General features: G+C 39.7%; 1 protein-coding gene across 1 annotated transcript in view; it reads left to right on the top strand.

Annotated features, from left to right (window-relative positions):
- LRGUK (leucine rich repeats and guanylate kinase domain containing) overlaps positions 1-25,425 on the top strand; it is a 53,921-nt gene that overhangs the window by 23,165 nt on the left and 5,331 nt on the right. The window contains exons 12-18 of the mRNA XM_026091277.1: positions 2,236-2,332; positions 3,472-3,585; positions 8,016-8,217; positions 9,289-9,402; positions 13,021-13,169; positions 15,911-15,999; positions 23,266-23,400. Of these exons, the coding sequence (XP_025947062.1) occupies positions 2,236-2,332; positions 3,472-3,585; positions 8,016-8,217; positions 9,289-9,402; positions 13,021-13,169; positions 15,911-15,999; positions 23,266-23,400 (900 nt within the window). The remainder of the gene's footprint in view (positions 1-2,235; positions 2,333-3,471; positions 3,586-8,015; positions 8,218-9,288; positions 9,403-13,020; positions 13,170-15,910; positions 16,000-23,265; positions 23,401-25,425) is intronic.

Genomic DNA, 25,425 nt, shown 5'->3' with positions numbered 1-25,425 from the left:
GTGTGAGTTTGGTAGTAGCCRTCTTCTCTAACTTAATACTCTGCAGTGAAGAAGCCTGTTTATATTTCTGTGTGCTCTGTACTTGCATTATAGCTACTTGCTAGATTAAATCATCAAACTAGCAGGTCGAAAGGACGTTTTAACAAAAGATCTGTGAAGGTTACGTGACTGGAAAAATTATCTATGCCTTTCTTTAAAGGAAGTACTATGTTTTGAAAGACTAGGCTGGAATTACAAACTAATTGAAAACCACTTGGAATTTTCCGAGTGCTGTATGGTTTTTTTTAAGAGCATTGTTTTTATACTGTGTGTTTTATTTCCTAAAAGTTTTATGCATGAGGAGGGGGAAAAAAGGAGAGAAACAGAATCTTAACAGAGCAGAAAATTGCAACCATAAAGCAAAGTTGTATTTTAATTATTCAGTGGAGATTTAAGCAATTTTATGGCTTACACTTTTAAATTTCAAACATTCCACTCATTAAAAATGTATTTCATGCAAGATACCGTAGCAGTTTGAATGTAAACATGGCCTTGCAATTAAAAGGGGTTGTAATGTTTAAAAGTGTTTCAAAAATAAAGTGAAATTGGACCCTCAAACCATCTGGTTAGTGCTCAGGAATGACCTTTAAAGCTGGATGCATTTATAATATCTTAAAGAAAATCAGGCCTTTGAAGTGAAATTTTATAGAGTCCATGTGTATAGCACAGTGTTCTCATTTGCCACAGCTCACTGACTTAAAAAAATAAATAAATAAAGTGGCACTGTCTAATATAGTTAAGATCTATCGACCTCTGTATTATAAACTAAACTTCTTTAAACTTCTTAAGTCGTTAATAACTCAGCTACCTTAAATAAAACAATAGAAAAATGTCTATGCTTCATCACTGGAAGGTTTTCTTTGGAAAGTCTCAGAAAACAAGAAAAACAAGGGAATCAGCTATATCGTTAGAAGTCCATCAGAATGCCTAGGGAACAGGGGAAAGCATTAAATAAGTCTTTTCAGTGCAGCATCATGATCAAGCAAAAAAAAAAATTTTTTTCAGTGCTTTTGGCTTAGAAAGCGTTCCATAGTCTACAGTGAATCTCTTTTTCGGTAACAGCTGCAGTGTAGAGGAGACTAACTGTAGACAAGAATCAGGTCCATCAATATCAGATTTGTCATAAATTACGTTGAATGACCAATGCTCTAGACAAGTCCTAGGCTAGCAATGAAAGCGTGGAAGTTGACTCTTAGGCCCGTGCTCCAGACAGTACTGACTTGRTATGAAGAGGCTTCTTTTTGTTCTGTAATCTCCTATTTGCAGCTTTAATCACCAAAGCACATCTCCCATTCTGGTTCTTATTTGTCTTTTTAAGAAGTATTGAAAACTAGTAATGTACCAACATGGGTGAACCTACTAGGTGGTGTATTTTTTGCCATGTTTTCCAGGACTGTCTAACAGAAGTCAAAGAGATAAAATGTTGTCGGTGTGAATCAATGGCAAAGCTCTGCATGACGTTTTTGTTCCTGTGGCCCTACCATTTAAAAACTAAAACCAAAATCAAACCAGAAGCAATTGGCAAAATATCATTTCATAAGATAGAACATATACCCTGAGTACTATAATGCAAAAAGTTGCTACATGCCTTGACTTAGTGGTAGGGGGATTTTTTGTTTGTTTGTGTTTTTTGGTATTTCRTCCTAGTGGAAAGCTCACGTATCTGGGGTTTATCCTATTGCCCTTATGTGGTGGCAGGCAATTACTTTTCCTGCATTGTATCCCACTTACCTCCCTAATTTCAGGGTAATTTCTACCCTTACTATTAGGGCTCCATTTAACAATTGTTGTTTTGTATCTCTTAAACTCACAGTTCAGCCTAACTCCCAGCTTCCTTTTCCATATTTAGGATTCTTCTTTGTATCATCCATAAGCTGACAAAACTGGAAAAAAAATGGTTTCATCATTTCTCTATTACAGGGTGCTGTGACAGCTTCAGTTCAGGCTATCCTGGGTTGGGGAGGGATTTATAGCCAAAACGTAATGTTACATTTAAACTTTTTTTTTGTATTTATGGGTTAATCTTTCAAATATGCAGCATTAGTGGTATGATTTGCACCTCTTTATAGTTCTCATATTTCTTTTCTCCTTAAAAATAAAATGATTTATAGGATTCTCCCCTTCCCCCCTCCTGTTCCATAGCTTCTTCTGTGATTGAAAACAGGTTATTTCTTTATTATACCATATATCTTCCAGTCCCTGTCACACCACCAGGGCAGCTTACTTTGGAGAAGAAAACAGACTTGATTACTATTTCGTTTCTCAAGAAGCATTTGACAACATGGTGAACATGGTAAGTACTGGACTAGTATCCTAGTAGGCCTATTTCCTACAGTCAGAGTGAACTCAACTTCTCTGTCCAGGTGTGATTTCTTTCTTTTTTTAAAGTTTATGTCTGTGTTTGCATGCTCATTCGCTCATAGTTATATGGCTTAAGTGCATACACAATAACCACAAATTCTTGAATACATATGCTGTCTTTTCTTGAGCGTGTGTGTTTATATGTATATGCACAGTAAGTGGGCACAATGGTCAGCAGGAATCTTTAAACAGTATTATAATACAAAAATGAACTTATTTGCATATGCAAATACCAAGCATGAGTGCAGGGAAGAAAAATCCTTGAAATAGCTGCCATCCCTTTCTTCTCCCCCTGCCAGTCTTCTAGCAGCCCTGCAGGGAATGCAGTCTTTCAAAGTTTAGCAAATTCACCCTAAAGACCGTCTGTTTTTCTCCAAAGACAGTGTGCTTCTGGCTACTGTTTCTGATGCCTTTGCTGCCCGGAATAAAAATTTGTCTTGAAAAGCTACAGTAGAGTTCATTTATTTGTCCATGCGTAAACAGAGGAGCCAACAGAGTCTTAAGCAACTGATCTGGTTCTTAATGATAACTCAATAATCAAATAGTTTAATTTTAAAACAATATTATCTGCTAAATTCTCTCTAGACATACTACTGGGCACCAAAGTTTGAGCTGTCAAGTTTTAATGTAGAAATTTCTTGGCCAATTATACATTCTCCTTGCAGGTGTGTTGCTGTCCTCTCTTATCTTTGATATCTTCTATTTTGTAAGGCATGACCATATGGTTTGATGTAAAGTCAAAAGAAGGATGCCTGTTGCTTTAGATCTCGGTTTCTTTACAGTGTGAATGAATAACCAATAAAAGTTGTAACCTGTCAGCAGCTTGTTTTCAAGGCGCTGGTGTTTTATTATCCATGAACAGTGTACAAGCCTGCACCCTGCAGGCCTGGTTACGTGCTCTTCTCTGAAAATTTTGTGCTCCCATTGGCCTTGTTATCGTTGATGATTTAGGCATGGAGAAACTTTGTAGGAACAGAAAGCAAGGAAGTCCAGAGTGATTATGTTCCTTCAGGAAAGCTCTTTTCATTAAAGCGTTTCCTTTGTCATGATTCTCACTGTTTTGAATTTCAGGGGAAATTTATTGCAACCTTTAAATACAGTGACTATTACTACGGACTTGGAAGAGACACTATTGAATCAATTGCCAGAGAGGGTCTTGCAACCTGTGTTCACTTAGAAATGGAGGTAAGGATTACTTATTGCTTAACCATTTTTGAATGAGTCATTCTTTGAGAACTATCCCAGGGAGRGGAGGAGTTCATGTAGTCTGGTTAAGGTCTTGTTTCACCTGCCTAGATACAGGCATTTAGGAACGTAAGAGATGTCCTACAGTGTTCTGCCTGGCCTACAGCTGCTGATCCAGAAGGGTGTGGGTCTCCCTTAGGTCTTGCATCATATCTGCCAGATGTGGATGTCTTGGATGCCCTAGCAGATATCAAATGGCACTGCAATGTAGATGTTTACATTTGAACTAGTTGTGTGCACTGCATTACAGTCACTGGAGATACAGTTGTTTGGTCAGATGAACTGCACCATAAACTCCACTGCCTGTGTCAAGTAGCTCTCCTTTGTCTATAAGGGAAGCGTTGGGTGCTGCTTACATATAGATACCCACATTTAGTCAGATCCTATCATTGGCTTCTTACAATCTCCTAGCCTTTTCTTGATCTTCAGTAGTCTCATGTCCTCACCACATTACCAATATTTTCCATTATGGCATCCTCACTTTTTTATCCGTGTGCTTTCCACTCATCCTCAGCCTTATGTGGGCTATTCTAGAACTGCACACCTACTAGGCACCTCTAAAAAGATGCCAGGCTGCTTATTTGCTGATGGAGCAATGGAGGATGCATGGAGCCCTGAGGCAATGATTTGGGCAGAACTGTTAGAAGTTGCAGTCTCTGCGAGGGATTACTTTGTCCTGTCTGAGATTTGTCAGGTGTAAATGCACAGACGGCAAAATCTCAGAAGTCTTGCCTAGGAAACTAGGTCACAAACGAAGTGTCAAAACTCCTTCACTGGAATCCCGAAAGAATGAGATTTAACCTTTTAGCTAATTTTCTAATTAAATAATTCTCATTATCTTAGAGGGATCAAGATTTACTAGCKAAGGGTTGAGGTGACAAAAAGGAAAGGCACGCTTCCTTCCAAACTCTTTCAAAATAAGCTTCATCGTTATGAGTTTCCAAAATGAGAGAGACTCTACAGAATGCCCCGAATGTGATGCTAATTGTTGCTTGGTTTCACTGTGTTCATTGGGCTCAGCATTACCTCTGTGGGATTACTACAAATTCACAGATCCTGCTACACTCCTAGAWGGGGCAGGGGGGAATTAACAGAGATAAAAAGGGAATTTGGGAGACTGTAGTGCTGCCTTAGGACCCTAAGTTGTGCATGTGTAGTTACGGGGAATGACTAAGGAAATAGAAGCAAAAATTGATAATCAATTTAATTAATTTTAGGTTGATTATTGTTGTGAAAATGATGATCAAAAAACTACTTATCAGTTAGGAGCCTTAGTGTTCCTAAGGAGCTCTAGTTCCATTTGCCCCAGATAAATGTGCACYTGTGTATTGGCTTGCATATAAATGTACAAATAACTGAATAGCAGCATGTCAGTGCTAAAAAAAATTAGTAGCTTCTTGCCCAAACGGTGAGCAATTTAGTGGTGGAATCCTGCTCTTGAGTGCCTGTTACTTGACTGATATTAAACAGCAATTCAATAACTTAATCTCTGTGCAGTTCCATTTCCTCTTTTTCCTCTGTCTTGTCAGAGCTGTGAATCATCCTCAGTCTCCACTGATTGCGGTAGGTATTGAGCATGTTTGTTGTCTTGTCAGACAGATCCTATATTTACAAGGGAATACAAATAGGAGAAGATGAAATATGATGGAGTGGGGTGCCTTTTAAAGCTCTGAATTCTTCRCAAAGTAGATGTGTTATCAAACAATTTAGGAGAAAGAACTTACTGGAACTTCACATTTATTCATAAGGAGATGAACTCAGCCACGYGGGTAGTGACCGTAACTTTAACTGGGTATTACTGAAGCTACTGTCATGGACAGACATCTAAGAAACTCCTATGTTGCAGAAGTTTCAAGAGCACGTAGCAATTATGCAGAGTCTTGTATGGCTGTGCATTCTGCTAGCAGATGAGAAACAATAATGGTGAATTATGTAGCTGAATAGAAGTTATCCAAGCCCATTATTTTCTACTAAGCTCATAACAAATGTGATTTAGCACTATTAAAAGAAATTTTAATTATGGTCYGTGGGCTGGGACAAAAATTTTAGGGCTGTTCATTCCTTTTAATCTAGAGTATATCTTTCACTGGTAAAGGAGACTGATACAAATTTCAACAGTCAAATCTTGCTGAGTCTACGCTTGTTTTTAGTGAAGCTGCTATGATTCTGACACACAGTATGTATTGGAGTAAGCGTGTAGGACAGTTGCAGTGCTTTCCCTTTGCTTGTGTAGCTGTCAATACTTACACAGTAGTTGAAGGAGCTGCATGTTCAAACCAGGGATGTAGTGGCGGAGCGGCTAACGTGTCTCATTACGCTTCCAGAAATTCACGTTACAGCTCGCCTCCTGCCAAAGACCACTCTCTGATGCACTTGTCACTGGTTATCCAGTCATTTAGCCTGCGGGATCAAAGGATGTAGCATGTAATGCTGGTCTCATCTTTTCTATAGCCACATGCCACCTACAGAAACTGAGATGCTTTGGCTATGTTTACTAGATGGGAGTCTTCACCTCAAGTAGTCCTTTGATCTTGACCTCATATGCAAACAGAGAAAACTCACATTTTGCTCCCCCCGCCCCCAAGTATCGCTTTGATTTCAAACTGCATCAGCTCCTGCATTCTCCTGCTCTTCATTTTAAGGTCACTTTCTTTATTCTCCCATTATTTAATACGAGACAGCCACTCACCCTATTGTTTCTGTATAAAAAAATGTATTGTGCATACTAGAAGCCCTCTGTATCTCTTCCTTTCTTCTCCGCCCCACTCATACTAAACCGTTTAGGTGCTGCCTTCCTGTTCCTATCTAGTTCTGGGACATACACACCATTTGTTACCTTATTTCTAGATCAGAGAAAGAAGTCATTCGTGGTGCAACTTGAGATGAAGAAGGTGTTATTAGGGTGGAACATATTGGGGCTGCCTTCTGCTAGTTGTCCGATCTCTGAACGCTTACAGGCCTAGCTGAAAGTAGACGGTCACGTAGCCAGATACCAAGCTTTCAATGCCCCAAATTCTCCCTTTTGGTTTTCATCAAAACGAATAGGGTTTTCCCCAGAATTGCACCCTGAGATTTTTAGAATGGTTCAGATCAGTGTTGCATAATTAGCATTCTGCAAACAGGAAAAAAAGCCAGTAAGTGTGCAGCCAATTAATGCCTTTTGCATGCTTTTGCTTGTATCTGACTATATTTTAAAATTGTTCTGGAGAACCCCAATTTTATGGATGTGACTATCAGTTCTGATTAAGTAATGAATGGTGCTGTGTTTTGACACTTTGGTTACTCTGTGTCCCTACCCACTCAGGTCCTGTAGTGAAGAAGGCATATCATGCCTCGCAGCAAAATTGGAGTAAGCTGTTCACTACAGTGTAATAATGTGAGTGCTACCAGTTAACTTTGGATAAACTGTTCATCGCCACAGTGGTCACTGGCCTGGTGGTTTTTTTTCAAAATGGTCATTAAACACCCAAAATGATGGTTTATCCTTTATCACTCTTCTGTCCTCTCTGTCGACTTTGGCCCTAAAAAGGTGAAGTCTGCCATGTCTTTTGAAATTCTCCCTGTGTTATATTTGATGCTATTCTGTTACATACGTAGCAGATTGATCGACATATGAGTTGGGGCAAAGGAGAGCTATCAGTGCCATTACCTACATCACTTAATCTGCTGCACTGCAAATCCCATTCAGGATAGCTTCCTGCTGATAAAAATGGTTCGAGTTAAGGTGGCTGACTGCAATGTAGCAGATGAACTGCTGGGGAGCTGTGGTTACACCAGTGTTGGGAGGGGGTAACATTGCAAGCTGCTCCAGGAAAATAAAATACGTCTGTATTTCAATGAAGTTGCTCACTTCCACTCAAAAATATACCAGTTGAGAAGAAAATTCTCGGTTTGTTCATATTGAAAAGCTAAGGGCTGAAGCGGTGATGTAGGTAAGTTATACTGGGTGTCAGTTAATAAAGGGCTGTAATAGTACAGGAGTGCGACTCATTGATAAACACAGGTTATGATGCAGTAAAAGAGATGGCAAAGAAGGAAAAGCAGTTAACTGGTGGATATGTGAAGTATCCTGCTTTAAATCACTATGGAATTTGAATAAGAGGATTTCTTAGAAAGTGTACTTAGAATTAGGTTATCCTATTTTTATACAGCGCTTTCCACATGTAGACTTCAGGGTCCTTCACCTTGAACTTGGCTCCCTTGTAAGCTTGATGCCAGATCTTGAGAAGTGTAGACTTGTATTCAGGTTTCCAGTACTGCTTTTGCAGTGATTTGTGATAAATACAGAGTTGTCCTGAACACACCTACATGTTCAATAGGCCCTCACTTTCAGGAACAAAAAATGGACTGTTTTCTGTTTAATTTTAAAGGGTGTGCGTAGTCTGAAAAATACCTACTTTGAGCCCAGATATATCCTGTTAATACCAATGAACAAAGAAAAATATGAGGGACATCTGCGGAGAAAAGGATTATTCAGCAGGCCAGAGATTGAAGAGGCAGTCTCCCGAGTGGACATGTACATCAAAGTAAATCAGGATTTTCCAGGATACTTTGATGCAGTAATTAACACAGGTGAGTTAATACTCTTTCATACTACAAATCTGAATTTTCATGTCACAGCAAGAGATAGACTGAAACTCCTATGCAAACAAAGACACTGGTAAACTAAGGATGACAAATGGCTTGATACTCAACATAACAGTTTAAACAACACCCTAATTGATTTGCTCTGTTAATTCTTGCCCTGGAAAGCAAAAGCTCTGGCGATCTGTCAGGACTGAATTACTCTGCTGTGCCTGAGTTGTGTCTGAAGTCCATCTAGAAAGTGAACCAAATGTTGAACTCATCAGCACACTTGTTAAGTATTGTCTCTTATGAGAATGTTAAGCTGATCTGCCCTAATTGTTGGTTTCAGAGCAGAGTTCAGAGGTTTTTGTTGTCTAACAGACCTAGTTGTCTCCAGGCAGAATGGGCTTTTTTCCTTTGTGGAACTGATAGCTGATGCACAGCCTGGGAACCTCTCTGTAATGGAGAGGCTTCTGCAAAGATGCTCTTTGTAGGACTCTACTGCTCAGTAATTTGCTCAGTTGTGCAGCCTAAAATAAGGAATGTGTGAGTGGTCAAGATTTCATTAAAATAAATGTTTGCTTCTTGATTTTTTTTTTTATTTTTTATTTTTTGAAATCGAGGATGAAAGATGGTGGAGAGGTGGAGAAGAATCATTTTCTAGTTCATTCTTTATGTGCCCTTTTGTGGAAGTGGTTTTGTGGTTCACCACCTGTGGTGGTGGAATATATTTCATAGTGGTATGAAATACAGTATTTCTAGTTATTGTCAAGGGCATATGGAGCTTACAATTTTAATATACAATATTAAACAAATAAAATACAGTAAATTAAACTGTAGAAGGGGGAATGTTTAGGATGAATGCAGAAACTTAGAACTGAGCTGAATTTCAGATTATTTTCTTGAATCCGCTATTTTTGAAGACAAAGATTGTACTCCCAAAGAGATGAGCTGGATTAGTTAGGAATGTATTTCTGTCTCAAGCTTCTGTGATTCTATAACTCTGTACTGATGAAAGCTTGTTCTTTTATTATATATCCTTTCTCTACACCGTGGAACGCATATCCCTCCCTGCAGATGAATTGGATGAGGCATTCACAGAGCTGAGTTTCCTCATAAAGGAGTACCTGGGTCTGGAGCCACCTGYAGTTTTTGATAGCATTCAGGACTTGAATAGCAAAACAGTAGCAGGTACTGTGTCTGAGCACACGCTACTGCCTTTATCAGTACGGTGTTCCTACTTATTTGTTACAAGGCTTAAAATCTGTGAGTGATGCAACCTGTAAGTCTGCTTGTCTCTGAAAACGCTGTGTGCTTCCCTGTAATGGGTCTGCTTCCCTGTAATGGGTCTCCTGGGCTGTTTCTTCCCTGGGATCTGAATCTTTAATGCAGCTCTTCCCAGGGGCTTTACATTGCTGTGTGCCCCAAGGCGATAATGTGCAGAAAAGTGTTGCATGGCTCTTCTGAGGACACTCTTGGCCCGAGGATCTCCCACTCATTAGGGATGAATCACAGTCCAGGTGAGAGTCCCTGGCTGAAAGGTTTGTGCCTATCAGACTGCTGAGCGAGAAGATCAGGGCACGGCATTGAAAGCTTACTTTTCTGTCTCCCTCAGGATAGCCAAAGGCATGAAGAAGTACATGGAAACCAGCATAGTAAGAGGGGTGAAGACAACTTGTGAATTGACTCCAAATGCCTCTTGGCCCCCTGTGATTGTTAACTGCTTGGCTACAGCTGTACCAGGACGCTTGCTGGCTTAGGTTCACCCGCCATGTCGAGCATAGCATGTCATTCTTTGTGGTGCAGCAAGTTGAGCTGCTTTCTAAATGTAAACTGCCTGTCTTTTGGAGGAGTTCTGGGAAGGTGTTGGAAGGTTTTTAGCACTTCARTGTCTAAGGCTGGAGCCTTATGATCACTTTAGGCTAATCCGAGTCCATGCTCCTGCAAGAAGTTGTCACGCCCCAACTACCTCTCCTGCCTGTGCATTCCTAGCCTCCCCTTTGCTCGGATTCCTCTGGCTGTGCAGCCATGTGTACTCTGGATCAGTGAATGATTCCAACTGAAGTAACCCAGAAGAAAAAAAAGAAAGAAAAAGAAAAGAAAAAAAATATTTTCAGACAGATCCATTCCCTGATCAGACGCATCATATAGCTATATAATTAGCTCAAGGAAGGAAGAGTGAGGGAGAAGAGATGCATGGTTGCTTATGGAGGAAGAAAGTAAACTACCCTTGTCAGAGGCAGCTTAGCTTAGATTAGTTCAAAGTACTTGTGAGAATTCAGCTGTAACCATGATATTTATTCCAAACAGGGCAGGTTACCAGCTGGGATGAAAGCAGAACATGATCTCTAGGATACTGGGTAAAAGAAATAAGAAACAGATATTACAGTAGTAAGACRTTGCACAACACAGACTAACAAGAAACTCATTTATATGAACTCTCTCCAAGAGGCTCCATGGTTTATGGCTGTCTTGGTTAGATCCATTGCAACAGGAGGGTAATTAGTTTCCTAAGTAGCAAAGAGCCAATATTCGTGACCTTCTGCATGGCTCAGAAGGCTGCAAATAAAGTAGCTGAAGGGAGGGCAAAAATGTCTCAAAGTGTTAATGAAGGATAGTGTAAAATTCATCACTTCATCATTTCAAGTAATTTTGTATCCTGAAAGAATTAATAAATGCTGATTTCCCAATGGAGAAGAAAAAGCTTCTACACATATTGTGGCATCTCAGTGCTGCAGCAATGGGGACCTTTCTGAAGATTCTTATTTAATCTTAATCTATGTAGATTTTATTTTCATTTGAGAGCTTGCGCGTTTGTTTGAAATAGAGATGAACGGATTTTGGAAAAGAAGACTTCCTTGCCTTATTTTCTATAATCTTGTTACTTATTTATCTTAAAACCACTGGAGACATTTTGTCCTGAGAAGCGAAGACAACCACCAAACCCTAACTAAATTATCAGGAAAGCAGAAAAAGAGGGAGGTTAAAGGCAACAGATTTGTATATAATCACAGTATTTTTGAAGATATGTATGTATGTATCTGGAATTTCTTTAAAGGACTCTCTTCGTATTTCTCAGCAATTCTGAGTTCTTTCAGCGAGTGGTTTGTCACTAGTTATAGAAACTTCATTAATAGTATTGGTTTGGGTAATTCTGTTGTCTATAAAACAACTTTTAAATTTACAATGCACCATTAAATTCATTTAGAGCTTCATTTATAGGTGTTTAAATAAATTTAACTATCCTATTTCTAGAGATCATCTCCTCTTATGAACTGCGTGAAATAATTTATTTTTTGCCTCAAGGTTGTCTTTAATATGGACATTTTTAGTAAGATAGTAGCAAGGGGAAGATTGGTTGTGTGAGATCATGATAGGTTGTTAATTCTTTTTTTTAATGAACTGCTGTGCAAGATCCTTTGCTCGTGTATAGAGTAAAGATACTGGGAGAAAAGAGATAAGCTGTTCTTTTTAGGAACTTTTTAGAGCAGAAATATAATACGTTTCAGAGCGGATAATGCTTTGTAGTTGTGTTAGCAGCTTTCATCCAAGGATTTGGGTACTTTACATTTACATTACTATTTCATCTCGCAGCAGGCCTGTGATGTGTGTGTTACTATTTGTATTCTACAAATGAGGAAGGGGACACTTATGTTAAAGAGTGATTATTTGCGATGCTGGACACCGGAAAGCCCACAAAAGTTGGGGCTGTGCTATGTTCTGCACCTCTGAAGGTTAGGCTTCGCTACTTACTCGGTGTCAAAGTGAGTAATTTGCGGTGCCTGAAACAGAGCTCAGCAATCTCCTCTCCTCTGTTTTATCTGATCTTCTGGCAGCTATGAACCAGCAGTATGTAATGGCTAGGCTGAGAGTCATTTGATGACTGCTGAAACTTTTTATAAATGCATATAGTTATAAAAATAACCACATCTAGAATATGAATGTGCACATAGACTGGGTGTCTGTTGGCTTCTCATCCACTCCCTTTGCATGTATTATGTGACTTCTAGGTTCTAAACTCTTCGTGAGAAGTGCTTTGATATGGCACACAGTAAAATGAAACCTTTCTTATGACTGGATTTCTGCAAAAACTGCCACATACCAATATTTATAAAAATTTTTATGTAACTTGAGTTAATATTTAGATGTAATTTTATAGACAGGCTAAATCCCAATCCCCTTGTATAGAGATTTTAGAGATTTTTCTAACTTGAAGAAATGTTTCTGGAAAAACTGAGTTAGTAGTGTCTTTAGCTTTCTGGCTTAGGTGTATGTTTGATTACTTGCAAACAGCAAAGGTGCAAATATTTGGATTTGTGTTCGTAGAAATTCAGATATGTAACAGAAGAACAGGCACCCCACTCTAACTCCCCATCAGATTCCAGGAGCTCTGAGGAGGTCAAAACTTCTAAATAGATAGGCTCTATTTAGCTTAGAGGTCATAATAGTGGGTCATGTCAGGGCCTCCATAACAAATTCATTTACACACAAAGTTAAGCAGCTCTTCCTAGTCTACTAATGTAGGTTTTAAGGGGTGGGGTTCAGATCTTTCATAGCTTTCACTTACCTAAGTATTTGGGGAGAAAAATGTCTTACTTCTGTAAAGTGCTTTGAAGATTTAAAAAGTGTTTTGGAACTGAATAGTTTATATTGATTATAATTTTCACAGTTATCTTTTGCAAATCCAGAATGGTGCCAAAATCCAGCTGATTACTGTTGAAAATGTCTAGTTTCCTTTAGGATTTCTGCTTCTTGTAAGCAGAGTGCTGTTCAGAATATTTTTGCTGATAAGTGTCTTTCCCATACCAGGTTCAAGAATGCGGTTCTTACAAGATCAAAGATTGTCACCCAGCGGAGTAATTGCTCAGTCTTCATCTGTCAATGAATTCTTGGACTCTTCTGCCAAAAACTATTCAGCAAGCATCTCAGATAGCTTTGTTCCACAACTAGTCCCCGTGGTAAGGAGAATTAGCTCTAACCTCAGGATGGAAATGATAAGTTATGTGCAAAACGTGTGTCGTCAGACCCTTCTTTCCCTGGAGCAATCTGATTGCTGTTCTCTGGACTTCTTTAATTTTGTCTTTAATTTTGTGAGTTAAAGGCAGATATATGAGAATGATGCGGGTAAACTCAGCTGAGAGGACAAGCTATCTTTTCTGCCCAACTTTACACCAGAATAAATCTGTTGATTGTAATGGATTTCATCCAATTGTGTACTGGTGTAAGGGAGCTGAAGGTCATCTGTCTTCTGTTTCAAAAAGATGTGGAAAACTATCCTATTCAGAGCAAACAATGAGGTGCAGTTAACAGGACAATGAGGACTACTTAGGAGCTTCATCTTGTGGCGGTGGAAAAGCTGCTTCAGTTGAGTGTCTCAGAGTGTGTGCTACTCACAACTGCCAGAGATGAAATTTAAGCACATTTCTCACCTGCTTTTACTTTTTCAATCTACGGATTCAACAGTGTGCTTGGATTTCAAATAACCTCTTGCAACTTCAACTTCATCTTTCTTCTTCTTTTCTTTTTTTTTCCTTCTTCTCTTTAATAGTCTGTTCCCTAAAGGCATTCATTCTTGCAGGCAGTGGGGGAGTTGGGGCTATGAAGCAGATGTGTCTAATGCTCCTCTTCAGTGATAACGGCAGGAGAAAGAAGAAAAGAAAAATGGCAGCTTTAAGCTATGTTCCATTCCAGGGTTATGATATCATACTGTTGAATGATGACTTGGCAGGCAGGACCGGCTAAACGCTTTTGCCACTCTCTCGGTGTTTAAAACTACCTCTGATGTTTAGAGTTCGTGTTCTACATAGCAAAGTAAGAGAACCCCCCTATCTTATCCTGGGCTTTAAAAAGGGCTCTCCTCGGTGTGGAGAAAGCTATGATTGCAAAATGAATTTCATAGGTAGGGAACCTCCCATCTTTCAGCTTTCTCCCACTATGAAATACGTCTTTTCAAGCCATGCAGAATTTGAAACGTGTCACAAGTGTTGTTCCTTTTCATGCTTCTTTCATCCAAAAGTTGGTTAGTTTAAGATGAGAGAGAAGCCAAAATTTTTCTTATGGTTCTCTGCCTTCACTTCTTTCCCAGCAATTCATTTTTCTCACTTTTTATTCTATCTTCTTATTTTTATTTTTGAAAGTTTGTATTTTGTCAAGTCAGGGAGAAGTGGTTTATGATGAAGGAGGCTATAATCTATCTTGGGTTTAAGTTACTCTGTGGCTGCAAGACTTTCTTTCTTATTAGTCWCCTTGTTCAGTGCCATTAATACCTTTCTGTTATTTACTACACTAAGTTCCCAGTATATTTTTACATGCGGATAAAGTTTTGCAGCATCAGCTGAAGTGTCAATGTAGTAAAACCTTCAAGGTGAAACACAGGTACCTCTTCGACTGTATTTAATGTGAAGAATATAAATATGTCTGTGGCCTTAAAGTAAAATTTTGTCTAAGTTGTTACATTTGGGACTGCAAATGATTTTTTGTGCTATGGGCACCCAAATAATATGGTGTTACTGCGGTAACCATTCCACTCCCATTGTGTAGAAAAAGAAAATAAGAATACGATGTGAATTATCCAGAAGCAAGATAAGAGGCAGGGTCTGCTGCTCAGTGAAAGAAAGTAGATCTGATTCCCTGCTGCCTTATCCCTTGTGAGCATGCCAACACTGCACCAATTTTATGTAGTTGTAATTAACTATACAAGGTATGAACACAAAGGAATCTAAACGTGTAATCCGCACAGGAAAAAAAGGGACAGAACTGTATCTTTGCCAAAAGAAAACAAAACAAAACACAAGCTCGGTGAGCATGTGAGCAGACCCTTACTTAGCATGAACAGTGAAGGAAAGTGAAGTAGTTCACAGTAGTCATAATGCGAGCGGATTAACCATATTCTCCTTCATTGCTCATACCATGTCAACACGCCTCCGTTACAGACATGTGATCTGTCTATCAAGCTAACTGTTAACAAAGCGGTATCTAGTAATTTTGCGCTGTGATTTAACGTGTTATATTTTTAAGCATGCTGTAGTTCTGATTTGTCTGACCTGAGAAATTACATTGTGCTACGGCACATGTTAATTAGCATGCTCTTAAAACTCAGGACCACATTTTCCAGTCTGCTGAGATCGTAACGTGTATTGTGCAAAGTCATTTTAACTCAGTGAAATTTGCAAAAGATWATTCCTTCTCTGAGGGGGGAATATTGATTGATATAGAGTTGGTAAGGCAGATTTCCTGCATGGCTGGAATGAGGAGGCAAAGGCAGTGCGTTGAAGATGCAGCAGAGGCAAATTCTACTGTATTCAGTGGATTGCTGGTGAAAAGAAACTTAAGACAACACCGTAACTAGAATTATTCCTGCTCTAATATACTGTGAGGTTGGGATGCATCGAAAGTGGTTCTCCCTAGTCATTCCTTCCTGCTACATCCTGGCACATTTTGACTATTATGAAGAAATGGGGCTTCACTGGAGATGAAGATTGCTATTTTTCAGCAAGATTTCAGATGAAAATTCAGGTTTTCTAGATTGGTGAATCATATTTAGCACCTTGTTAGTTATAATGTAGCTCTGCTATTTTCCTAGAATATATAAATGCATATACTCTAGAGTCTTAGCAAGAAAGAAGAACGTCACAACCAATTAAGTTACCCTGCACGCTTTTAAGTTACTGTATAAAAGTTGGTCTTATTTCTTTATCAGGAGGAAGCTTCTCTCCAGAGGCGTCATTCTGCAGCACGTCAGGCTCTGTCAGAGAAGGCACCTAGTGCATATGTCCAGCTGTTTCAAAGGTAATGTTTTTGCAACAAGGTGAAAAATATCTGTTTTAGATTCCTTCTCCACTGCTCTTAAAGATGAATAATTAGAAACTGTCAGGGGTTGCAGATCTCACAGGCAGCTTTCCTTTCTACCAGGTTTAAATCCAGCCCTACAAATATATTGCACACAGTCTGTCTTTTGACTTGGGAGTGCAGCAGTCTCAAAGCAAAAATGTATGAAGCAGTGCCATCCACAAGTAACTCGTCTAAAACTGTGAAATTATTATATATTTTTTCTTTGAGGTAGCAGGAAAGGATCAGTTTTCTAGCAGCTCACAGTCTCGCACATGTTTTTCAGAGCTACTAGCAATTAGTGTTGGAAAATCATGGCCTTGCTCAGCACAAGGTTGTTTGTTTGCTTCAGCACATCTTACTATGGATATCTCCGCTTAAAGCAGAATTTCTGAAAGCTGGCTCCACTTTCTGTTTTTTGAGGAAAATGGATTCCATCTTCATGGTCTCTCTTTCTTCTTCTTCCTCACACTCCCAGCCCCACCAAATGATGTTAAAAGTCTATAAATCTCAATGTACCTTCTGTAAGTGGTCTTTTGTGTAGCCCTACTTTCCCCTGGTAAATACTGGTGTAAATCTTTCTAATTTTAATCCTCATTTGCTTGTTTTTCCTACCTGCCCTGAAAGGACTCACAGTGTTGACATTTAAAATATCATATGGGCCTATAAATCAGCAGTCATAAGAATGAATAGAACAGTTCACATCTTGCAGCTCTTATTTAAGGCCTGCACAAATGCAGGCAACAGTTAGTTATACAGGCCAGATGTTTTGAAGTAAATCTTTCCAATGACAAAGGCTGGAGACCGATTCTAAAAAGAAAGCTCTTGGTGAGCTTCCTCCCCAGCCATAGGAGAATTTGCAAACAGACAGCAGTATCCCTGGTTGTCAGCCTTGTCCATCTCCAAGGCTTTTGCCTCCTGAGCAGGAATGGCTGAACCATATTTAAAGTAGTTCCTGGACTGTGACACTTTATTGCCCAGCGTATTGTGGTAACCTGAAATTGGAGCCAATTTACATTAATTCTTTAGGCTGTGGGATTTCAGGAGCTACTTAACAGTGAGGTTCAGCCATTTCTTTTGCAGATTAAGATCTTCATGAAAGGGAGAGGGAGGCTATCTGAAGGCAGTAGCCTTACTGCTGTCTTACTTCAATTCACCTTTGTTCGTGAGGCAATTACCGCCTTCCCCCCACCCTGAATTAATTAATGTGTCCCTGTACTTTAAAATCCACTAAATTGAACTGTCTCTAGAGAAATCAACAGCAGAAGCCTCCAGGCAGACATGCATATTATGATATATTTTCCAATTCTTTTAGAGAAGAGTTCTTTAAGTAAGTTCTTTAAGTTCCAAAGAAGCTGAACTTTTCTCTCCACTCATTCATTTTAAATTCTGTTATACTGAGAAGAAAAATGGAAATGAGTGTTTTCTCTTGTTAGATGTTCTGGGTTTATTTTGTGTGGCAGAGTGAGCAGTTCATCCGAGCCTGCCTTAGTCTGTTGCTCTTTGCTCCCTTTATTCCACAGTACTCATTCCGTGGAAGCTGATTTTGGAGTTAAGTATCAGACTGTTTTGGCAGAGCTGTCAGGCAGGTGAGAGAAACTCCTGTCACCCCCAATCAGCATTTGCAATTACCAGGCCTCAAGGGATAGATGCGTGCGGTGGAATTGGAGGCAAGAGTAGACAACACATCATTCCATGGAAGAAGTGAAGTCAAGAAATGCCATAAATATGAGTGTTATAAAACAGTTGAAATTCTGAGAGAGAGTCTGAATCCTGGAATGTAGCAACTAGGTAGCAGAAAACCTGGTAGGTCATTTAGTCCAGTCCAGTGGCTAGTGCATAGTTGTTCCATAGAGCATGTTTGTTTGTACAGGATCTAATCGAGTTTTAAATGCCTGTTAGAAAGGGGTTTTCACCTTGGAAAAGCTCTGCTGTGGTTTGATGGATCTCTCTTTCAATACACAGTCATGGACCTGGGTCATGCTGAAGTTACAGTAGCTTAAGGGGTTGTTGCATGTGACCCTGGCTGCTGTAGCAGTCCTTGTGCACATTCTTAGTCCACAGCAAATGCATTGTAATGTGGTTTGGCTTCAGCTTTCATAAAGGGCTAAAAAAGGAGTTTATACACAGATCGTGCGGCTCAGCAGACGCATGGTAATTCATTATATCATTGTTCCTACTAACATTATTAGCTGCATCATCCAAATATTTCTTGCATAGTTCAGGAATATAGACGGTTATTATCTTGTTTTATACCTTCCCTTTGTTCTTACTTAAACTATGTATAGCAATGTCTTTTCATCTTTCTTTGTACGTCTCTGTCAATTCAGTAGTGTTACTGTAAATTCTCTCCAATTTGTTAATTAACTGTCAAAACTGACCAGAGTGTTTCAAGTGCCACTACAACAAGTGCTGGTAAAGAAGACGCTATGGCCTCCTTCTGAGGCACAATACTTCGTTGTCTGTGTGTATGTTGCTCAAAAATTGCTCTGACCCTTTCATGCAGTTATATTGCATTAAAAATCCAGGGTAGACTCTCTTCTCAGTGTTATGTCTAGATCTGTCTTGGCTTTGTTGCTTTCTAGATTTCTCTCCCCTGTGGAATATCCGTATTTCAAGTAATTTTTCTCTGGGTGTTTTTTATTTGGAGGTTTTTTTTCTCTTTCTGCTTGGCTACACAAATTGACGGAAATCATACCTATTTGAAATCTGGTTTTAAAAAAGTTCTTGCTTTCTATTCTTGCTTTAATCTTATCAGCGTTGTTCTGATGAATTCTTATTTAGAACATAATACGCCTTTTTCTTTATCTCATTGTCAATGGCAGTACATAAATGTACTCCATCCGCTTAATCACTCTGCTGACAATCTGTTTATGTAAAAATATGATTCCTTGCGCTGATAACACATCTGGCTTTGTAGAGGCTTGTAGCTGATGAATCTCGATGCTGCTAGCTTACTTCTGTAGCACTCCTCTCTGGGGATTTTTGCTCCTCTAGAAGAGCTGGCAAAAAAAAATATATATATATATATATAGTACCCCTGCCTCAGTCACTCCCAATGCAAAGTCTCATTTTTCCCCTAACCTGCCGGTGAAGTTGGACTTGATTGAAGGTGTTGACCTGTGACTGGGAGAAGCAAGCACGCATTTCATTCTGTCTGTTCTGCCACTGGGGAGATGACATCGTGGAGCAAGGTGGGGCAGATGGAGAGAGAGGGAGATTCAGAAAAGCAGATTAATTTCAAGTTCCATTTAGAAATGCAGAAAGGAGGTCTGCAGCTTACCGCACTGGATGAAGTCAGTACAGAATGACGCTTTGTTCCTCCGAAGGCATTGTAGATAGCCTGAAGCAAAATAAAGGAAGTACTTTAAAAAGTAGGTGATTCTAATTTAAAAAGAACAAATTTGTTTACTAAATATACATGTAATTGATTATGTATATTTTTACAACATAGAAATACCAATACTGATCACCTAGAATTTTTTCAATTTATAACTTGCTTCAACTAAACTGGTGGACTAGATTATCATCCAATATAAACTAAGAGAGTACCTCCATTAAGATGTTTTATTTGTGCATTAATTTCCTATTTTTTGTGGTGGAAAGGGGCTATCAGTGCAAAGGAGACTTTTCTGCATCCAGGCATTTTTTATCACACAGGAAGGGAGGAAGGGTTCAATCACACGAGTATTTCTTCAGTGGCAGTGCTGGCTTAAACACCCCTGCCCCTTTCCTTTTTTCCACTGCCCACTCTGGGCTGCCGCTGGCTCAAATGTCATATGGCTTAGTGATGTATTAGATGAAGCGACTGGTCAGGTTTTGCCAAAAAAAAAGGTTATTTTTTTTAGCCAGATCAGTTCCCTAATCTGTTTCACTCACTGGCTGAAGAACTGCTTGCGCTGGTATCATGCTGAGAGTGCACCAGCAGTGGAAATGGGTGCCTGTGGACCAGAAATGGTCAAGGACAGGAGGCAACACACCTTGCTTTTGAGCAGTGCTGCTGCAGAGGATGAAAACCCTACTTCAATTAGGAGTGAATCTAAATTCTGTGAAATTTATGGAACTGATGCCAAAAATGATATAGACAAAAAAAAGTACCTAAGGTAATAAATGTTTTGAACTTCCTGTGTCTCTGTAAATATTAAAAGATTCTTTAATGCTTAATCCAAGTCATTACATGTTTTAACACAGACTGAAATATATTGCTCAGTTTTTCTGAGTATGTGCTAGAAGGTTTTAAGAGTTGTGTCAAACAAGTATCTAACTTGTTTTATTTATTGCAACCCCACAGGGTTATCTCCATAAATTCAGATTCTTAAATCCAAATTACTGAACGTCTGGCCTCTTTATTTTTTGCCTGTAGCTGTGTGCATGTGTAATTAAAGTCATTTTGATGTTTCATTGCCCAATACAATGTAGGGGCAACATTTGGTGGTTTAAAATAATTTCACTAGTTGTCTGTGTGTTTGAGGGCAAATAAGTAAGGGGCTGGGTTGAAGTCTCAGTCAAAGCAGGCCTTTAGCTAATGATTAACTTGTTGATTTAATCTGAATGTTGTTGAAAGAAACTATATTGAGTGAGAGCAGGCTTCACTTGGAAGAGAATTTACAACATGCTGTCTTGCTTTTCTGAGTTGGGGGAAATTCATACACTTTACACCAGTGCTTCCTGCCAGAGCTGCGAAGGAATAAGGAGATGTATGGTCAACCTGTGGTTGACGCACTCTCTTCTGTTGGATTTGCTTGCTCACTTTGCTTTGGTTGCTCTTGCATGCATGTGGTTGTATGTATGTCTTGCAGACCTTCTTTTCTGACCAGCCCCGCACTTCAATGTGATTTTGCTTTTCCCTTTTATTTTTATGCCCCTTTTAATGACAGAACTAAGACATTGTCCTGAAATACATGGATAACCCTTTTCACAGGGCGTCATTTGACTTATCCAGCTGATATCTCTTTTTTTATTTGACTTGAGGCACCGTAGTGTAATTGGAATTATAAACACTCTGAATCTAAACACCTATAATGAAACTGCCAAATCAAAATAGTAGTGCAAAACACAAGTGGCAATATAGAGAAGACACTGACAGGCACATAGAAGGAAAGAGAGCATGCTTGTCAAGCCTTTTAAAATATATGTTTCTTCTTAAACTGACTGGCTGGATGTTTTTGGTTATCAGCTGAGACGTAGCTTCTAAGAATAGATCAGGAGTTCTGAATCCGAAGCTTTGCCCCAGGAAGTAGAGCCTGTTTTCCTGTGGTGTCCAAGTCCTTAAATGGGTGACCTTCAATCGTCTTTTCAGATTTCTGCTTTGACTCTTTTAGCCTCCAGTGTCAGGCTGTGTATTTTTGCGTTGTATATTGAGCAGAGATCTTTGTTAGGGGATTTTCTTTTGTTAATTTTTTTCTCATTATTTTCATGATGCTGATTTGCAAGAAATGTTTTCTGAGAGCCCTCAGCAGCTCTGAGGGCCGTCAGTGGAATAAGAACCTTTCTCCTATATAATTGGTTCAGATCTTGATCCGAGCTGATAATGAACAAACCATTACCACCCAGCAGTTACTGGACAATGAAACAATAACAGCTTGAGAACTTACACTAGGGAAGCTTTATTTTTAGGTATTGATAAGAGGATGAAACTAAAGGAAGGAAAACTTAAAGATAAATAATAGAAAACCTTGCTTGAAGTGCTGTGTATTGGGCGAGGGAATGATTTCCGAGGAGAAGTGGGGAAAGCCTCATCACTGGAGCACCAGAAGACCAACAAGAGGGAACAGCCMTGCTTTGACAAGACGGGGAGGTGTGAAGAGACAGTCGGAGACATCGTCTGTGATTTTAGCCTCTCTGTTTCCTGTGGGGAAAGCAGTAGTGTTACACATTGCCGTAATTGCCTAAGGGTGTGATTGAGAGCTTGATGAAGAACTTAATTGTATTTTTGTGTTTCCAAACTGTAGCAATTGAGCCTTAACAAAAGGCATTACCTCTCCTTACAAACCTAGCTTCTCCCGTGGGGCAGGTATTCACCAGTTGCTACTGCAATTAAAAATGCTTTTGACAAGCCTAAAAAATGAGCACGCGCAGAAGTTAAATAGGCTCATTGCCCTTAGAAATAAAGAGATGCCTTCAGCGTTCCTGTGAGGCATGTCGGTGACATGGCTGTGGTACAAGGGGTAGATGCATGCAATCTTTCAAGAGTTACAACCTGAAGTTCATTATTTCAATAAGGACCTCTCACATCTGGCACTCACCAGGGCTGTTTGTGTTTGGTTTTAGCTCTCTGATTCCAGGCTATAAATAAAGTGGTGTTGATACTGCAGTTACCAGGAATGATTTTTTTTTTTAGGTGTTATGAGTGGTGGTGACAGAAGGTGTGAAGATGAAACTTCTCACCTTGTGAGTAAGTCACAAGGGTTGGAATTAATCTCACCTGATTTGGGGTGTCTTTAATATAAATGTCTCCATCTGAACAAGCTGCCCTGCACTCCCCTGTCTCACTGGAAACAGTGATTCATCCAACCTGCTTTAGACGTCTACTTAAGCTTGAGTTTACTCATGCTGTAACTGAGACTGTTCATCTCCATTGGCTATAAAAAGAGCCTGGATTAGGCTGCTTGTTGCTGCTGCTTCTCTCCCAATGGAGATAACACTCTCCTCCATCTGAACTGGTCTTGTAAACTCACTTCAGGCAAAATGAACCCTATCAGCTTAGCCAGTTTAAAAGTAGATCCTTGCTAGCCAAGTTTATTTTGACAGAAAAAGAGAAGGGCTTAGTAGCATGAACTGTGTGGCCAACAGATCAGAGGGGTCAGTAGCCTTCAACTGTAGGTAGAGAAGAGCAGGAGAGAGTAGACTGGAAGTGGTTACCTCTTTCAATAAAACAGCTGCAGCAGCAAAGACAAAGAAAAGAAAACAAGAAAGAAAAAACAGAAAACAGAAAAGACTAAGACAAAAAATATTGCATCTGGATGCGTAAATTTAGGCCCTTCTCTCTGTTCAAGAGACCTGAGTTAACTGTCCAGCTGCTCAAACACTTATCAGCTTCTCTATAAGCATCTGGGAGATGAAGAAGCTTCTGGATTTGACTTCTCTGTGCCTTATTTTCCTCTGTAGAGTTGGCACGATAAAGCTCTGAAAAGCACTCTGCGACACTCCGAAAGACATGAGCTAAGCACTAACTGTGCTATTATGGTATATAAATGCCACTTTTTTTTTCTTTCTGTGTCATTTCAGGGGCTTGGCAGTCACTCCTGCACCAGGCGGCTCCCATCAACAATTACTGGAGCCAACAACACCTGCTTCTCTGCCCTCAGGTGGAGGGAATGTCACCCAAGAACAGAGCTTGCCCCCTAATCACCCTGAGAGCCGGTGAGTTCAGTTTCTGAGGGAACAGATTATCGCTGGGTGGAATGAATGTTAACGCTGCAGTGTGTAAGATCTAAAACCATTTCCCAAGCTAATGCAGTTGTCTCATCTGTTACATCAACAGCCTTATTAAACATGTGTCGCTGCATCATAAAACAAAGTCTTGTCATTCATGGGAATGGTTTCATTTAGACACCATAATTCACACGCAGAGAGAGAATTTCAAGACCTTTCTTTCACAGGGATGTTTAAAGGAAGAAAATGATGAAAGAAACTTGTCAAAGTGTAGAAAAACAGATCTTGAGCGATAACCATTTCAGACAGATATGCCAGAAGTTTCTGATACTGCTATCAGAGTGATTTCTCTTTTTCTCTTTAGAGAATCACCATAGTTACTGTTGAATACTATTTGGGAGGCTTGAGGTAGTTTCATGATCTTCAAATTCTGATCTTGTCCACAGTGACAACAGACCCCAGCAGGATCCTGAGCTCTGTAGTAACCTTCTACCTTCCCTTCCTATCTTTGCTGTTGTTGATGCTATGCTTCATATGTTGGCCAGCATCTCTGCTCAGCAGTGCTGAATGTCCTCATTTATATGTACCCCAGCTAAACAGGCTCTGAAGTGTCAGAGGAAGACCACTGCTATCTCATTTAAAGATTTTAGAGAGGTGAGGCTAGAAGAAGATTTGAAGGGGCAACATCTTCAATGTCTGTTAGGCCTTCAGCAATGAAGGGGGCTTTAGTCTGCCGCATTTCATGACCTGGCTCTGGAGGTCCATGTTGCCACCTATAAGATGGCTGTGACTCACTCTAATGGTCCTGTTTTGTATGGACAGCTGAGCTCTGGCTGCCGACAAGTCTGCCTGCTACTGTGGCAAGTGACATTGTGGCCTTTCTGTGAAGAATCCTGGATAAGCTTTTTTCCCGTTCTGGCCATCTGTTGTAATCGCATATCCAGATGGGATACAGAGAAGCAGCAGGATGCCACACAGCATGGCCTAGTGAAGCATAAAATGYCAGATTCCCCCATCCACACTGGAAAAAGGTTTGTGCTCGTGGCCTTGCTACGAGCCAGCTAAGTTCAGCTCTCCTCACTCTCCTGTACTGTGTATAAACCTCACCTGAAGCCCGCAGCTTAGAATGAGCTCATGTCTGTGCCGTAAGGTTGTTGGTAAGTTTGGATTTGATCATGGCTTCAGTCCCATGTTTGATATCTTATTCTCATTCTATACAGACCAAAGGGCATTTCCAGCTGTATTTAAATGTATCATACCATGTATTTTTCRTGTGTATGTTTTCATACCTTTCATGAATCACTGTGTTAAATATTTCCCAAACACACATTAGGCAGTTTGCCACAATGAAAAGTGCTAAACATCCAGATACTCTTTAAAAAGATTTCAACACATTCGCTTGATTGCTGATATGTTAAGCAAAGTTCTTAGATAAACTTGCTGTTGAAAAAAGTCTCACTGTTCCTTTTATATCCTAGAGAGACCTCCAGTTCCCTCTGTGTGATGTACTACCTGCCACTGTAATTACAAGTAGTTAATTAGCATGCTGTAAAAAGGTTGAAACCACAGGCCTCTGCAGATTCATTTGTCCTGGGTATTTGTGCCATGGTGGAGTGTGCTGAAGAAGAACAGAGTGAGCAATATGAGAGAAACTGAGTRCATAATAGGTTGCAGAGGGAGTATGCATCATCTGTCCTTACCAGTAAGAGGCAAGACCTATAACTCAAATGAGTGTGAAGCTATGATGAGTTGTAAAGGTCTCACCCTTCGCATATGGGAATAAATACGTCTTTCCACTSCACCACATTTTGGTGTTTTGACTTTTAGCAGTGTTTTCATTTAGCGCTGTTAATAACACAGTGGAAAAACAACTGTGAGGAGAGAAAAAGCAAACTGCTAATCTGATTCATTTTTTTGTGCATGCATCAGGCCTACAGCAAAATTATAGTCTTGTTGTCAAATCCTTTTGAAAGGAAGATAAGGAAAGCTTAGAAGAAATTTGTTCATAGGCCC

This window comes from Apteryx rowi, unplaced genomic scaffold (genome assembly GCF_003343035.1).
Source record: "Apteryx rowi isolate R43461 unplaced genomic scaffold, aptRow1 scaffold_9, whole genome shotgun sequence".
Classification (NCBI taxonomy): Eukaryota; Metazoa; Chordata; class Aves; order Apterygiformes; family Apterygidae; genus Apteryx; species Apteryx rowi.
The sequence above is the reverse complement of the archived record's forward strand: the minus strand, read 5'-3'. Positions and strand labels throughout refer to the sequence as shown.